General features: G+C 54.0%; 6 protein-coding genes across 6 annotated transcripts; 3 read left to right on the top strand and 3 right to left on the bottom strand.

Annotated features, from left to right (window-relative positions):
- Positions 1-138: 138 nt before the first annotated feature.
- On the bottom strand, positions 139-1,295 carry QBC33DRAFT_531874 (uncharacterized protein). The gene is made up of 2 exons (XM_060427330.1): positions 611-1,295; positions 139-554 (listed from the first exon to the last, which is right to left on the bottom strand). Exons 1-2 carry the CDS (start codon positions 1,138-1,140, stop codon positions 260-262), a joined length of 825 nt encoding a protein of 274 aa, XP_060285966.1. The 5' UTR covers positions 1,141-1,295; the 3' UTR covers positions 139-259.
- Positions 1,296-3,188: 1,893 nt separating this feature from the next.
- Positions 3,189-4,809, top strand: QBC33DRAFT_531877 (uncharacterized protein). The gene is made up of 2 exons (XM_060427331.1): positions 3,189-3,572; positions 3,734-4,809. Exons 1-2 carry the CDS (start codon positions 3,207-3,209, stop codon positions 4,646-4,648), a joined length of 1,281 nt encoding a protein of 426 aa, XP_060285967.1. The 5' UTR covers positions 3,189-3,206; the 3' UTR covers positions 4,649-4,809.
- A 379-nt stretch (positions 4,810-5,188) lies between these two features.
- Positions 5,189-6,174, bottom strand: QBC33DRAFT_513235 (uncharacterized protein; the record flags this gene model as incomplete). The annotated part of the gene is made up of 2 exons (XM_060425968.1): positions 5,189-5,286; positions 5,376-6,174. The coding sequence occupies 2 exons, from the start codon at positions 6,172-6,174 to the stop codon at positions 5,189-5,191; spliced, it is 897 nt and encodes a 298-aa protein (XP_060285968.1).
- Positions 6,175-7,300: 1,126 nt separating this feature from the next.
- Positions 7,301-10,840, top strand: QBC33DRAFT_609756 (uncharacterized protein; the record flags this gene model as incomplete). Its single annotated transcript, XM_060432403.1, has 2 exons — positions 7,301-7,320; positions 8,089-10,840. The coding sequence occupies 2 exons, from the start codon at positions 7,301-7,303 to the stop codon at positions 10,661-10,663; spliced, it is 2,595 nt and encodes an 864-aa protein (XP_060285969.1). The 3' UTR covers positions 10,664-10,840.
- An 18-nt stretch (positions 10,841-10,858) lies between these two features.
- QBC33DRAFT_567950 (emp24/gp25L/p24 family/GOLD-domain-containing protein) lies at positions 10,859-12,078 on the bottom strand. Its single transcript, XM_060430502.1, has 3 exons — positions 11,774-12,078; positions 11,304-11,699; positions 10,859-11,249 (listed from the first exon to the last, which is right to left on the bottom strand). The coding sequence occupies exons 1-3, from the start codon at positions 11,969-11,971 to the stop codon at positions 11,232-11,234; spliced, it is 612 nt and encodes a 203-aa protein (XP_060285970.1). The 5' UTR covers positions 11,972-12,078; the 3' UTR covers positions 10,859-11,231.
- Positions 12,079-12,820: 742 nt separating this feature from the next.
- Positions 12,821-13,866, top strand: QBC33DRAFT_604922 (ADP-ribosylation factor family-domain-containing protein; the record flags this gene model as incomplete). Its single annotated transcript, XM_060432257.1, has 4 exons — positions 12,821-12,968; positions 13,007-13,287; positions 13,348-13,413; positions 13,503-13,866. 4 exons carry the CDS (start codon positions 12,821-12,823, stop codon positions 13,593-13,595), a joined length of 588 nt encoding a protein of 195 aa, XP_060285971.1. The 3' UTR covers positions 13,596-13,866.
- Between the last annotated feature and the right edge of the window lie 439 nt (positions 13,867-14,305).

Raw genomic sequence — 14,305 nt, forward strand, 5'->3', positions numbered from 1 at the left:
AGACCAGTAACTCATTGCCTTGCCCAGCTGTACAGATGAAGCCCATTATCAGAACCTTGCAACATGTCTCTTGAGGCGCCGTGATGGGTAGGTATCACGGGATGACGGGTAAGGTTTGACTACTATAGCGATGCAAACTTCTGTTTGAGAGGGAGGTGATCCATTGCTTGACGGTTGAACTAGCTATAACTTGAGATCCCTCATCGACTTCAAATGCAGTCCTTGACCTCTCGGATCTGCTGATATGCTCACCAAAACTTCACAAAAAGTGCCTGTCTTGGGGCTTGCCCTTGCCCCTAGCCTCCTCATGACGTGCGTACAACAGAGCCCTCGCCTCTTTGTTCATAAGGCAGCACAGTTCCGAGAGTGTATCTGGAACCGGGGTCCCATGTGGAATGGGAGGGGGTTGGCGCCTAGGATAGTAACCAACATGAGAGAATAGTGTAACTAGCGGTTCGGGTTTATCCGATGTCTTTTCGAGCTGGTAAAACATCCTGTATGCTAGGTGACGACTAGGACAGTTCATGCAAGGGACTCTTTCAAACGCACGGATGCTAGAGAAGTTGCTTTGTTAGGCTGATATATTGATAACTGAATAAGAGGTGCTTACCAAAACGCATTATTAAAAGATATCAGGTTTCCCACATTCACACCCCGTAGCCATTCGCGGCTGTCGCTCCATAAGTAGGCAACAACAAGCCAGCGTCCTATTAGCCATCGAGGCTCATCTCTGGTTTGTTCCGAGAAGACAATCCGCCGGCCCCACTTCAGTTGTGGACAGTTCCAACGACCCCAATCCCGAGGAAGGAATTTCGTCCCGCCTGTATCTTCTACTTCATAATCTCGCCATGAAGTGCTGAGTCCGTTCTCAAGTTGCTCGAGAAGATCGATCAGCATACATCGAAGTAATAAATACCAGGGCGATTGCCCCTGTGTACTTTTAGCTTGGTATTCTTCTGGGAGGTAATAAGAAGAAATCATCCACTGAAAGGGTCGTATTTGTGGTGCAGCAAGGTTTGCTGGTAGTGCAATGCGTCGATTTTTGCGTTTTATTTCTTTGGCCACAGATATGTTGTCATCGTCGTCAACTATCATTCGCCGGTTGAAATAGGGGTGGCTCTCAGAAGGGGCGAAGGACATAATGACAAAAGTTGTAAAGAGTAAGTGAATGCCAGAAGCACTGCGCTCTTGGAAAGGTTAAAGGTACGTGTAAAAAGAGGTGATCGATTGATCAGTTGTGACTAGTCTTTGGGTGGAAAAGACTCTCTATTTATGCCCTTCCATTTGGCCTCTGTCCTTTCAAACTGTGATAAGAGACTTGCGTCTGCAGAGAGTTTTGAAACACAGTTCAAGATATATGCATTACGGTGATTGCATTGGCAATCCGCGGCTCGCAACTGCAGCTCAACAAACCTAGATTTGAAGGGCTACCCTATAAGTGGGCAAATTTGCTGGACTCCCCGGAGAAGTCAGCCAGGCTTCAATGCAATTTTTCAGGCATGCCTACCCTTGCACTCTTCATCTTGCCCGTCAGAGGACCGCTCTTCTTGCCAGCTACAGCGCACCCTGCGTTACAGTCTCCCTACCAGACCCCCCTTTCCCCTAACACCTGCCAGCTAGCTGTCACATCTGACAGTAGATAAGATGACAAGAGAAATCTATATAATGGTAAGAGAATATTTTCTATTGTTGAGCAAAGAAATTAGAGTTGGGGGGTTGAGATTTACAAACCTTGTACGTCAGAACCATCCGGCCATTGAGGATGGGTTGGTGATTACAGTGGCGAGGTCGACTTGTCTCCTCAGTCTTTTTCTCAAGAAGGTTTTGCCGATGGCGTGATTGGTACTGCACGTCGGATCAGGCCCCAAGTATTACGTCCTCAAGGGGAACCAAGCTGCACCCTCGGTACACTGACCAACTCCGACCTGAGTCGTCGACGGCGACACGCCGGACCAAGACGGTCTAAAGGTAGGCGATTACTTTAAACGGAGTAAGGATACAAGCCGGAAACAAGAAGCTCGGTTCTGAGAGCTCTTGGCTGTGGTCTACCGTTGGTCTGCTCTTTTAACTTCTGATAGTACTTATGACTACCACCATTTCTGCTCCCCTTCCGGATATAGTAATACGATTCTCGCATTGAAGGAGATGGGGCCCCTGCTCTTTTGGCCGTGTGTGGAGAAGCTGATGAGCCATGATAGCGATGACGGCAAGGAACCTAACTTGACAAGGCTGGGATTAGACCAGAGGTCTGGAGATTTGAGCTGTTCCGGCGGTTAGGAACCTATAGAGCACACCTGCTGCAAGTGACCGTAGACGAAAACGGTCGCACTACTGGCTTCACCAAGAGATACGACGAGGGAGAGATCTGCGAACTGGTTGATATTTTCATCGACCAAACACACTTTGTCGTTGTCCAAGCTACGGCGTTGTATTCGGAAGCATCGAAGAAGCTGACGTCCTGCGGCTGCAGACCTCGTTCCACAATGGCTTGAGGGAAAGGAGAAGTTGTCCTACATCTGCACCGCGCTGACTTGCGCTGGCTGGCCTGGGACGATGGGCTGGCACCCAGCATTTAATATAAGTCAAGTAATCTGAAGTCAAGTTCAAGTAAGGCAAGTATGCCAAATCAAGTTAGACTAGCTGTAAGTCAAGTAGAAGGCCGTCATACTTGTAATTTCAGCGTTCATTCATTGTGGGTTATATATAGCATAGTGTGCTTAGTAATGCCTTCCTTGCAAGTAGAGGTTGTCTCTGTAGGTAGGGGAATTTAACTGTTAGGGTTGGGTTGGGGCATTTGGCTAGCTGTTGCTGTCGCTATTGCTAAAGCACTCTTGCCGAGAAATAGCCAAGGAGGGCAAGTTGGATAAAGGCTGGATCTCGACAAGCGCCCTGTATGTAACGTAGATATGCCTCGAGTGTTACGGGGAGACCTGGGTAGGTATGTCTATGGTGAGGCATTGCTTCTGCTTCATGGCCGGGGTTTGTCTCTCCTTTTGTTCTCCCATGCTCGGGAACCAGTGAAGCAGGACGACGTTCACGGTTCAAATGATTGTGCAGCAGTGAAAACGATCTCTGGAGAAGTGCACGTGTTCGGCACCAACCCCACTACACCCAGCCACCTGAGTGGGCTGAGCCGTAGGAAACTTTTTGGGACTCTGCTAGCCTAGGTAGCTTGCACCTTGGCGGGTAGCTTCCATTGCCGTGCCATGGAATCCTTGCAAACCAGGCCCTGCGTGAGAGTAACAACAATTTTGCCCAAAGTACGGATTACCGTTCCCGCAATCACCATGTCAGTAGAAGCTGAGATATGGACCTTCCCCACGAATCCGGAGGAATTCGACCACGACGACAGAATATCGTTCTCCAAGCTCGATAACAAGTACATTGCCGTCCAGGATGATGGGGCTGAATTCGAATTCGACTCGGACCTGAAGCGATGGGTGCCCATAGTGGACGAGGCGTTGATCCAGGAGCATCAGAGCGGATACGGAGTCCCGGATGATGCCGACAGCAGCCGGCCGGGACCTAGCCAGGGCAAGAAGAGGAAGAAGGACGAGTCGAACGACCGCGAGGTAAGCTGCGCTCGTATGCGCGTCGGCAGCTCTTCGTCTCGCTGCAGCCATCCAATTACCCTTCCAGACCTGCCATTATGAAACCAAGAACAGTTCGGATGCTCTCCACGAGACTTTCGAGGCACTGACCAGACGTTTTTCTATTCTTCCCCCCTTGACAGGACAGTCAAGGTCGCTCCAAGAACGGCAAGAGACAGGCGGCTAGGCAGCCACCGCAGCCCAGGCAGAACACGGCCGTGTACGTCACCGGCCTACCGCTGGACGCAACGGTCGACGAGGTCCACGAGCTGTTCTCCCGCAAATGCGGTGTCGTCGCCGAGGAGATCGACAGCGGGCGGCCGCGGATCAAGCTCTACACGGGCGCCGACGGCAGCTTCAAGGGCGACGCCCTCGTCGTCTTCTTCAAGCCGCAGTCGGTGGACATGGCCATCATGCTCCTCGACGACACCGACTTCCGCTTCGCCCCCTCGGGCGCCACGACGGGCAAGATGCGCGTCCAGGCCGCCGACCTGAGTTACAAGAAGACCAACTACGACGACAACGGCGAGGCCGCTGCCGCCGCCGCCGCGGTAGGGTCGAAGAACGGCAGCGAGCAGCCCGGCGTGGGGAGCAACGGCGACAAGAACAAGGCGGGCGCACATAGGCGCAATGATCAGGACAAGAAGAAGATCATCAGGAAGACCCAGAAGCTCGACGCCAAGTTGGCAGACTGGGACGACGAGCCGTCCTCGCTGTATCCTGAGAGTAAGGGGTCGAGGTGGGAGAAGGTGGTCATCCTGTCGCACATGTTCACCCTGCGGGAGCTCGAGGAGGACCCGACGGCCATCCTCGACATCAAGGAGGACATCCGGGAGGAGTGCGAGAAGCTCGGGCCGGTAACCAACGTGGTGCTGTTCGACCTGGAGGAGGAGGGCATCGTTAGCGTCAAGTTCCAGACCGCCGAGGCGGCCGAGGCGTGCGTAAACCTCATGCACGGCCGGGCCTTCGACGGCAGGACCGTCGAGGCTTACTTTGCGACCGGGCAGGAACGCTTCAGGAAGTCCAAGGAGAAGGGCGACGAGGAAGACGACGAGTGAGGCTGACTTGCAGTCCGGCCCAAAGTTACCCACCCACCCCCTTAATAGAGTCGTAAGGGATGCTGATGTTGGAACTTGTGTGTATTTTATCAGACCATGCTCTGTGCAAGGTGACCCGACTAGATGAGGATAGATATTATACGAGACTCTTTATGAATGGATTCACTCAATTCGCAGGCTTGATGCTGAGTAGCAAGGTGTAGTGATCAACGATAACACTCTTGACATCCTCTACAAGCAAAAATGGGCCGACGCAAAGGCAAGAGGCCAGACTTATAATTGAGTTGAGCAGAAAACAAAAGTGGTATCAATTTGTATTTTTGTAGACGAACTCCCAGCCAGACCACTAGCTTCTAAACTTCCAATCGAGGTGAGCACTCCCAAGGGAAAAGATATAGTCAGATCCGCTCCCAAAGAGAACAGCTGCAAACCTTAGTTACTAACCGATGCAACGCTGGGATATCGTATCCAACGTTCCCCAGGCTATCCCCGGGTGAAGCCATCCCGCCTTAAGCAGCAGGCCCTCATTCTAACAGTACCTTACGATTCGGAAGGACCCTCCAAGTCTACCTTTTCCGACGTTGTGTACCAGACCGCAGCCTCGATTATCCTGAGAACGATGCGGAGGTCATTGTCATCTACAGGCCAGGGGGGCTGTCGTTAACTCAAGCCTGTCACACGCCCGAGCAACGCAGGCGGAGGTGAAAGATAGAAACGGGGAACTTACCCCTCGGTGCATAAATCATGACGAAGGTACTCGGCACAGGGGTATGCACCCAGCCCGTCCAGGCCATGGGATGCCTCTGGCCCCAGCCCTTCTCCAGGACCTCCTTGATGTCGTCGGGGTGGAGGTTCATGTGCATCGACTTGTCCGAGGTGTGGATGTGGCAGACCTCGCCGTTGCCGCAGACGTTGAGCGGGTGCCGCGCAAACAGGGCGAAGCCGTGCTTCTCCAGGCACGACGTCGCCGTGATGAACTTCTTGGGACTGAGGGCGCTGAGGTCGCTGAGCGCGAGCTTCAGCGCCTGGTATATCTTCTGGTTACCGGGCTGGTTCAGCTGCCTCTGCGGCGCGAGGCCCGCAACCACGGGCCGAGGGCCCGGCCGGTAGGGGAGTGGCTGCTGTCGGAGGATGCCGGCGGCCGGCAGCTGGGAGGGGTCCCGGGGCGGGGGGCTGAAGGGGTCCCGGAGGGCGAAGAGGCGGTACCAGGTTAGCCTCGCGTAGCCGGCCGGTGTTGCGGGGGTCCCGCCCGGGCCGAGATTGAGGAAGTTGTGGTAGTCGTTCCGGATCAGGAGCATGATGGGGATGGCCAGGATCATGCACTCGAGGTAGAGGTGCTCGACGGTGTTCATACCAATGATGAGTAGAATGGCCACGGCAAGGAGGGCCGAGGCATCGAGACTGATCGAGAAGGGATCCTGGCGTATGACCATGTTGATTGCGAGCCGGTCAGGCTCTTTCTCGGCAGACGACTCCATACCGAGGTGCTGGTGAAGATCGGTCCCTGAAGTTAAGGTGAGAGCCATGACGGTAGCAGACATGGGAGCAGTCCACTACTGTCACGGTGATGAGGCAACAACAAACAGAAGAGGAATCGTTCTGGAATTGGAAGGTTAGAGTCTCTAAATAGATACAACTATGGTTGAAACAGAGTAGGGGGAGCAATGTTTAGGTACTGGCTAAGGATGACGGGGAGATTTGTGCGAACAATACGTGGTTATTTGCCCTGGCCGCCGTGAAGTAGACGAGGGTCCTACGTTGGTCAACGCTAATAACTGAATGCATGCAGGCGTGAGCGGGAACTAAGGAGAGGCAGCATGTGTACTGGTAGTAACGCCCACCGTGTGACGAACTGGTCCTTCTTGGTCTTGAACGTGTCCCAGGTGACACAAGAGAAGGCCCTAAAGGTGTTTCCACAGTAAGAGTTGCAGATCCAAGCAAACAGCGGCTTGGCTGAGAGAGACCGGAAAGAGACCACGTGAGGGTCGCCACATCACCTTTCATCGAACGATTCCGCCAGTGGCAAGTCGAGAAGAGGAGAGGTTCACCTAGGGCTGAGTGGTCTGAGTGGTCAGCTGTTACTCTGCACTTGCACACCGCTAGTGCCTTAAGACAAGAGTACGAGGAGCGGCGCTCAATGATGTAGGTATGTGTCTGGTTGTAAGTGCATCTCGCCACGATCGACCAGGGTTTGTGTGCCCAGAGACAGCCTGAATTGTGCCGTGTCCTCTCATTGCCCCCTCATTCAGCGTTCCAGTTTCAAGTCTTGCACTGACATTCCCTGGCTGGTGATGGGGGGTGTTAAGCAGATATGACGTCGTAGGGCTGAGGCTGGACTCGAAACTCTCGAAACTTCCCACCTCCTAGGTAAGCTCGTAAGGTACTGTACCTACTTCAGTCATTCCAAGGACTTCATCCATGGATTGGACCTAACAAACGCAGCGTCTGTGAGCCACGTCGCACCTCAAATTTGGGGCCGACTATGGAAGTATCCCGGTTGGACAACATGTCGCAAGTGTCCGTTTTCGCCCGTCCAGACTCATCGTCGGGAACGTGTTGAACTCGCAATACAGTATTCCGCACAGTACGTTGGGCTCGGCGGAGATCGGCGACATCGCTGGACACCGCAGCAAGCACTTCCTGCAGTGCTACATGGCATTCTTTTTAGTCTCGCAAGTACACATCTAGAGTAGAGTGTCAGTTTGCCGTGTCTGACCTCAGAGATTTCTCTGAGATCGAAAGAGAAGACATCAACTGTGGTAAACTTGATGAAACCTAAAGAAATACCGTGCCCTGACTGACTGTTTAGAGGTACGGATCCGTACTCGTACTTTCGAACTAGGCAGATAGGTACCTAGGATGGGAATTTTCGAAGTATGGACGGCCCCACAACCTCAAATAATCCCCTCTGTAGGCACATAAGCACATAAGGTATTGAATGTCTAAGACCCCTTCTAGGAAACATATGGATTAAGTTTCAGCCTCGAGTCTTGCCCTTTGTCGTCCTCCCGTTTCTTTCCCGTCCTCTTTGGTGATGGGGGTACGATTCCATTGACCCGGTAGCTTTAATTGGCGGGCTAAACTTATGGCGCAGTCATCCCTGTTCGTTGCTCTGGCAACGCCTACTGCCAACATTGAAATCGTGGGGGCGAATGGTGTGCGCTGGAGCTGCTAGGATGCTCGACGACGAATCGTTGGGATGCATTGTACCAAACACATGCTTCGCTCGACTAATGTGTTGAGAACAAACCAGAGTCCAGTCCCTTCTTCTAGTAATCTTCTCAATTAAACAGTTGACTCTTCCTGTTTGCACCAACACCCCAAACGCATGAAATAAAGTCAACCCGCGTTCAGTCAGGTAGATGCAACATCCGGCTTGTCTGCTTCTTTGACCATGTACTGACTCTTCCGTCTTCAGCAATGGGTCTCCTCCCACGCAGCCTCCGTCGCCTGCGGGCGTCGCGTCCGGCGCGTCTGCCTCTCTATGAAGAACCGGGTTCGCCCGTTTCAACGAAGGAACGATATTCCACTACAGATGATTCCTCAGAAACCGATACCGATGAAGACGACAACCTCCCCGACTGCTCATTACTATCACCCGCCGAGACCGGCTCAAGACAGAGCTCCTCGTCCCAATCCTCGACGAGCCACATGCTCCCCAGAAAACCCATCGCTCGGCCGAGGCGTCCTCCTGGGCGTTATCTTTCTAGGCTGCGGAACAAGATCGTACGCTACCTATGCATTGGCCTGATAACAACCATTGTGCTTTTCATCTTCAGCCTTGTCCGCGCAAGCCAGGTTGAGAACCGAAGGATAGCAGCCGGGATGGTCGAGAAGAAACCTCCCCCACCCCCAGCGTGGGAGTCGTTCGATTTCCTCACAAGGTATTACGGTGGGATCAGGACTCTGGTACCGTTGTCGGAGAATATCCCGGAATATCCCAGACTTGAGGACGAACAACCCTACAATGCTAGCACGAGCGCGAGGTCGAGCAAGAGAGGCAACGATGCCAACGAACTTGGCCCTGCCTACCGAGCACTGGCCCCAAGCAAGACGTTCAGTGACCATCCGCAGTCCTTTACCAGGGACGGCGCCAAGGAGATCAGGGAATGTTTCTTAGACCCTCAAAACACCGTGAGGGTGCCACCTATCCGGTATTACGACGGCCGACCTAAAGGATTTCCGAACAATGTTCTTGGCTCTTATGATCTCCTATCGATCCCCGAGGATATTTGCTTCGAGAGATACGGGCGATACGGCCCTTACGGATTCGGGTATCCCATCCGAAGTGGCGGTCTCGGCCTCGGCGCACACGGCGAAAATGAAGGCTCCGGTGACGTCTGGCAGGCTGTCCCTCGGGTCGACTGGAGTAAACTGGACTGGGCGGACATACAGCGGAGATGCTACGAGGTAAACGCACAGCGGTACAGCCCCGTCGTAACCCGACCAACACTCTCCCGCGGCTTTTATGTTGGAGAGGAGTCGGGGGCTGCGGAGTTAAAGACTCGAGAGGGTGCCCCTCCCCAAATGGTCAAGGCAAGTCGACCCGTTGCCTCTTCCACTGCGTCTGCAGAGGCTCCGGCGAAGACGAACGGGACGATGCCTCGTACAGCTTTCGTGGTTCGATGCTGGGATGAGTTCGAGTGGAATGAGGACGACATAATGAACCTGAGATCGCTCATCGCCGAAATCGCGCTCGCCTCGGGAGGCCGCTACGATATCCATCTTCTGGTGGAAGTAAAGAACGATGCGAAGTACCCAATCTGGGCAGATGACGAAGCGTATCGCAACAGGATCAAGGAGTCCGTCCCAGAAGAGTTCCAGGGGCTGGTTACTCTCTGGGCCCAGACACAGATGCTCGCTCTCTACCAAGGCATTCACGACCTTTACTCCACCGGTCCAGACAATCCGGTCCACGGAGCATACCGTGGCTTGCAGATGGCCATGCAGCACTTCGCCTACGGGCATCCCGAGTACGACTACTTCTGGCAATGGGAGATGGATGTCCGCTACACCGGGCACTACTACGATCTGATCTCCAAGCTCGAGGGCTGGGCCAAAGAGCAGCCTAGAAAGGGCCTTTGGGAGCGCAATGCTCGGTTTTACATGCCCGACGTCCACGGCACCTGGGAAGACTTCAAGCAAATGGCCCGGGTACAATCCGATCTCGGCACCGTTGGTGCAGGTAATGTCTGGGGTGGCGTCCCCGGTTCAGCGAAGGAACCACCAGTAAAGAAAGCAGATGAAAATGTGTGGGGCCCAGTAAGGCCAGTGGACGAGGAGGACTGGTACGAGACCGACAACGACCCTCAGCCACCGACCACACAAGAGCGGGATAAATATTCCTGGGGTGTTGGCGAAGAGGCGGACTTCATCACGCTCAACCCCCTGTTCGACCCCGAGGGTACGACCTGGGGTCTCGCCAACGACATCACGGGCTACAACGAGACCGAAGGCATCGCCAAGCCCCCGCGGCGGGCCCAGATCATCACCGCATCCCGCATGTCGCGCCAGCTGCTCATGACGATGCACCGGGAGACGGCATTCAAGAAGCACCACGCCTTCCCCGAGATGTGGCCGGCGACGGTGTCGCTGCACCACGGGTACAAGGCCGTCTTCGCGCCGCACCCGGTCTACGTCGACCGCGAGTGGCCGGTCGAGTACATGGCCCGCGTCCTCAATGGCGGCCGCAACGGCGCGTCGGGCGGCTCCAGGGCGTCCGTCTTTGGCGAGCGCGAGCACAACCTGCGCGGCCTGACGTGGTTCTACAACTCGGGCTTCGGCGGCAACCTGTACCGCCGGTGGCTGGGCCTCCGCGTCAACAACGACGGCGGCGAGGGGTTCGAGACCACGGCCGACCTGAGCAAGAACGACTCGGCTGTCCCGTTCATGCGCGGCGGCGAGGGCCGCATGTGCCTGCCCCCCATGCTCCTCCACCCCGTCAAGGGTGTCGTGCTGCCGGTCGAGGGTACTCCAGACGATGGCGAGATACCCGAGTCGGATCCTGCCGCGTAGCGCAAGCCGGGTGGCTTGGGTTATTCTTCCTTTTTCGTCGTTGATGAAGTGGTCTGGGGCTGGCATACTCTGGTTGGCTCTGGTCTGGTAGATACGGGCTGCACGGTTTTTGGCATTCTTGTAAGGCGTTTAGCCCGGATTAACGGCGTTGGTTGAGCATGTGACATATGGTGCTGCTGCCTTTGACGGAACAAATTATGACAATGCAGGCAGCCATTTAGAACATTGCGTTTTTAGCATGACCGCGTTTATAGAACACATTGGCAGATACGGATGATGGACTTTGGGCCATCGATTACATAAAGACACGTTGGATTCTGAAATCATTGGTCTCCGGCATGACTGGACTCGACTCGGCCATCCCCCTAGCTTGTTGTGAGTTACTAGCTAGCCCCTTAGAGGATGAATGGCGGCAACACCGACCGCTGCCATTGCCGATAGAGTACAGGAAGGATTAACAGGCTTCAAGCGACCAAGCAACCGGACCATTTTTGCATTCCACCCTCCAGCGCCATGTTTAAAATTATGCCTTGAACAAGACGGGTATTGAAAATCAGTGGCAGCAGGACTAGACCACTCGCTTCACCTATATGCCTGTTAGACTGCCGTCCCCAGCTTGCAGGGACCTCATGGGACTTACCTCGAAGAATCTCCTGAGCCACCAGACTTGGAAGACAGACTCGCCAAAAACGACGCCCATAACAAACAAGTTCCACCACTTGACCCGGCCGTTTGTGCTCTCAGCCGTGTTCCGGTGGGTCCTCTCGCGAATCACAATGTAGGACTGCTCGTCCTTGACCTGGCTGAGCAGCTCGGACAGCTTGCGGACCTCGACCTCGAGGGGGTCCTGTGGCGCATCCGACTCGGAGACATAGACGATGCCGTGAACGTTGAAGGAGACCTCCTTGCTCGACGCGCCCCAGTGCTCGTTGCCGAAGCAGTAGACGTATTTGCCGTCGTGCTTGGCCTCAAAGGAGTAGTCGCCGTTCGATATCGACTTCTCGAAGACCTCGTATTGACCCATTGGGTTGGTGATCTTTACGAGGGTGGTTGTTAGCAATTGGGTTTGCCTAGTCGGGCAATTGAAGAATATGATCATTTCATCCTTACCCAGAAATCGACATCCAGGTTTCCTGCACTACCAAACTCGCGGTCGCCGACCTGGAACGTCACTGTCATGGTGTCATCGCGATGCAGATTCTCGTGGAAGCATTCCCGTCCATGGGCAGGGAGCTGGATGTGGTGGGCGGCGGCTGCACTGAATAAGCTAGCTGAGAGCAGCAGCTTTGCTGCCTTGAGGAGGTACATGGTGATCGCAGCCAGTTGGGCGAAGTCTAAGAGAGAAAAAGAGTGGTTTTGGGATTCCGTTTCGCGATGAGCTAGGAATAGGAGGACAACTTGGCGATTAGCCTTGAGGCTCTCAGGCCCTAGCACGTACCAGGTCTTGGCTTGTGAGGCCCCAGAAATAAAGGGGACCCGGTCCAACATTGTTCCAGAGCTATACAAAACAGATACACAAAAAACAGAGCTAGTCAACAAAGAACTAAAGGTAGTCAAAGGGTACTAGGCACGGACCTCGGTCAGACCATTGCGGCCCCAATCCAGGCCTCTCCCTCCTCCGGCTCGCACTGCCCAGCCTAGGACACTTTTCAAAAACTGGCCTAAGTTGACTTGCGCAGCGATACTCCTTCCACACCGACACTCATATCGAGCAGCAATCAGGGACAGCCAAATCCCATCACCATCTTCACCGAGACCTCAAGAGACAGCAGGATAGTGAGTCAATTCCTTCATTGCCCGATCCCGGTCTCAGCCCAATGCCCATTTGCCTGTGAAGAATCTGGCGCGTCCCCCCAACCCAAATTCTTGTCTGCCTGGCGGCTGTGCTCCTGGATGGAGGAGAAGAAGATGGCTAGCAAATAGCGCCACTTGCTCCTCTCACCATCACAGATCTGTCCTCTCCTGATCGCCATTACAAAAAGGGCTATCACGAAGCACATTCTGGGCTGCCTTGTTGCAGAACTCATTGCTTTTTGTCCTCTCTTGACAGTGCTTGTTTGCATGTGCTCTTGCTTACCAGAGATCAGATCCTCGTCTCTTATCTAGCATCCCGCTTCGCCCTCAAAATCCTACCTTGTCCGGAACCCAGTCGCAATCATGGGTCTCACATTTTCCAAGATTTTCGATAAGCTATGGGGGAAGAAGGAGATGAGAATCCTCATGGTCGGTTTGGACGCTGCTGGAAAGACCACCATCCTCTACAAGCTGAAACTCGGCGAGATCGTCACGACCATCCCCACCATTGGTATGACCCAAGATGCAGCCACTGTGACATCATCCGAGAAGTTGCTGTTGCTGTTGCTGACCAGTGGACTGAAGGCTTCAACGTTGAGACTGTCGAGTACAAGAACATCCAGTTCACCGTGTGGGACGTCGGTGGACAGGACAAGATCCGACCTCTGTGGAGACATTACTTCCAAAACACCCAGGGCATCATCTTCGTCGTTGATAGCAACGATCGCGATCGTATTGTCGAGGCCCGGGAGGAACTCCAGCGCATGCTGAACGAGGACGAGCTCCGGGATGCCATCCTCCTGGTCTTCGCCAACAAGCAGGATTTGCCTGTAAGCTGGGAGAAACCTTGGCAGAAGTGCGGTATTTGTTTGCTAACGTCACTGCCATAGAATGCCATGAACGCCGCCGAGATCACAGACAAGCTTGGTCTTCACAGCTTGAGACAGCGTGCTTGGGTATGCATAATCCCCCTCCTTCCTCCCCACCTCGCGAGCCGCGAGACCTCCTCGTGTCTGGCAAAAATACAACTAACACGCCACCTTAGTACATCCAATCAACTTGCGCTACCTCTGGTGACGGTCTGTACGAGGGTCTCGAGTGGCTTGCCAGCACCCTCCGTAAGGCGGGTCATCAGTAAATACATCCACGGGGATCCTTTTTTTTTGCACCGTCTCCCCTCTCTCCCTCGGTCAATCATGGTTCGGTTGTAATTCGCCAGGTATCCCTCATGAGCAATCGAATAGTCCATAACCATCACACATCGGGCGGTGGTCTCGCACAGTGAAAACTCCACCCCCCCTTTCATATCAGAAGACGAAAATGGGCTCTTGTTTTTGCACTCTTGGTCACTTTTCGGAAAGACGGGGGGCGCACAGGGTTGGAATCTTGTACAGTTTGAAATCCGGGCGGGGGAACTAGCTATACTTCCTCTCCCCGAGTACGTCGTCCGCTCGTGGCCAGAAAACAGAAAGGGGGGGAAGCATGTCTTACTTAAAGAGTTGCTAATACTTCTACTCTCTGTTTCTTCCTACCTGTTCTGTTCTCTCCCTGGGCTTTGGCACCCCTGTGGGGATGGTGATGGTGATGTGTTCTTGCAATGCCTGTTGTGTCTTCGTTGAAAATCTTTCTAATAAGCAAACTTGCTGTTGCCCGACTATCCCAATATCCGTGGGGAGGCAAGTGCACTTGCGTCCTGGTTGGTGTCTCCTCCACGTTGCCCCTGTTGGTCTTGCTGATGTATCCTGGTGCATGTAACAACAGGCAGTCAAGTACCTAGATGCCTGCCTAATGTAGGTAGTTCATAGGCAACGTGTCTCGTGACATTCTAGGTTGAAGACGTGTCCGTTC

This window comes from Phialemonium atrogriseum (assembly GCF_030411735.1).
Source record: "Phialemonium atrogriseum strain 8032-3 unplaced genomic scaffold QBC33scaffold_6, whole genome shotgun sequence".
NCBI lineage: Eukaryota > Fungi > Ascomycota > Sordariomycetes > Cephalothecales > Cephalothecaceae > Phialemonium > Phialemonium atrogriseum.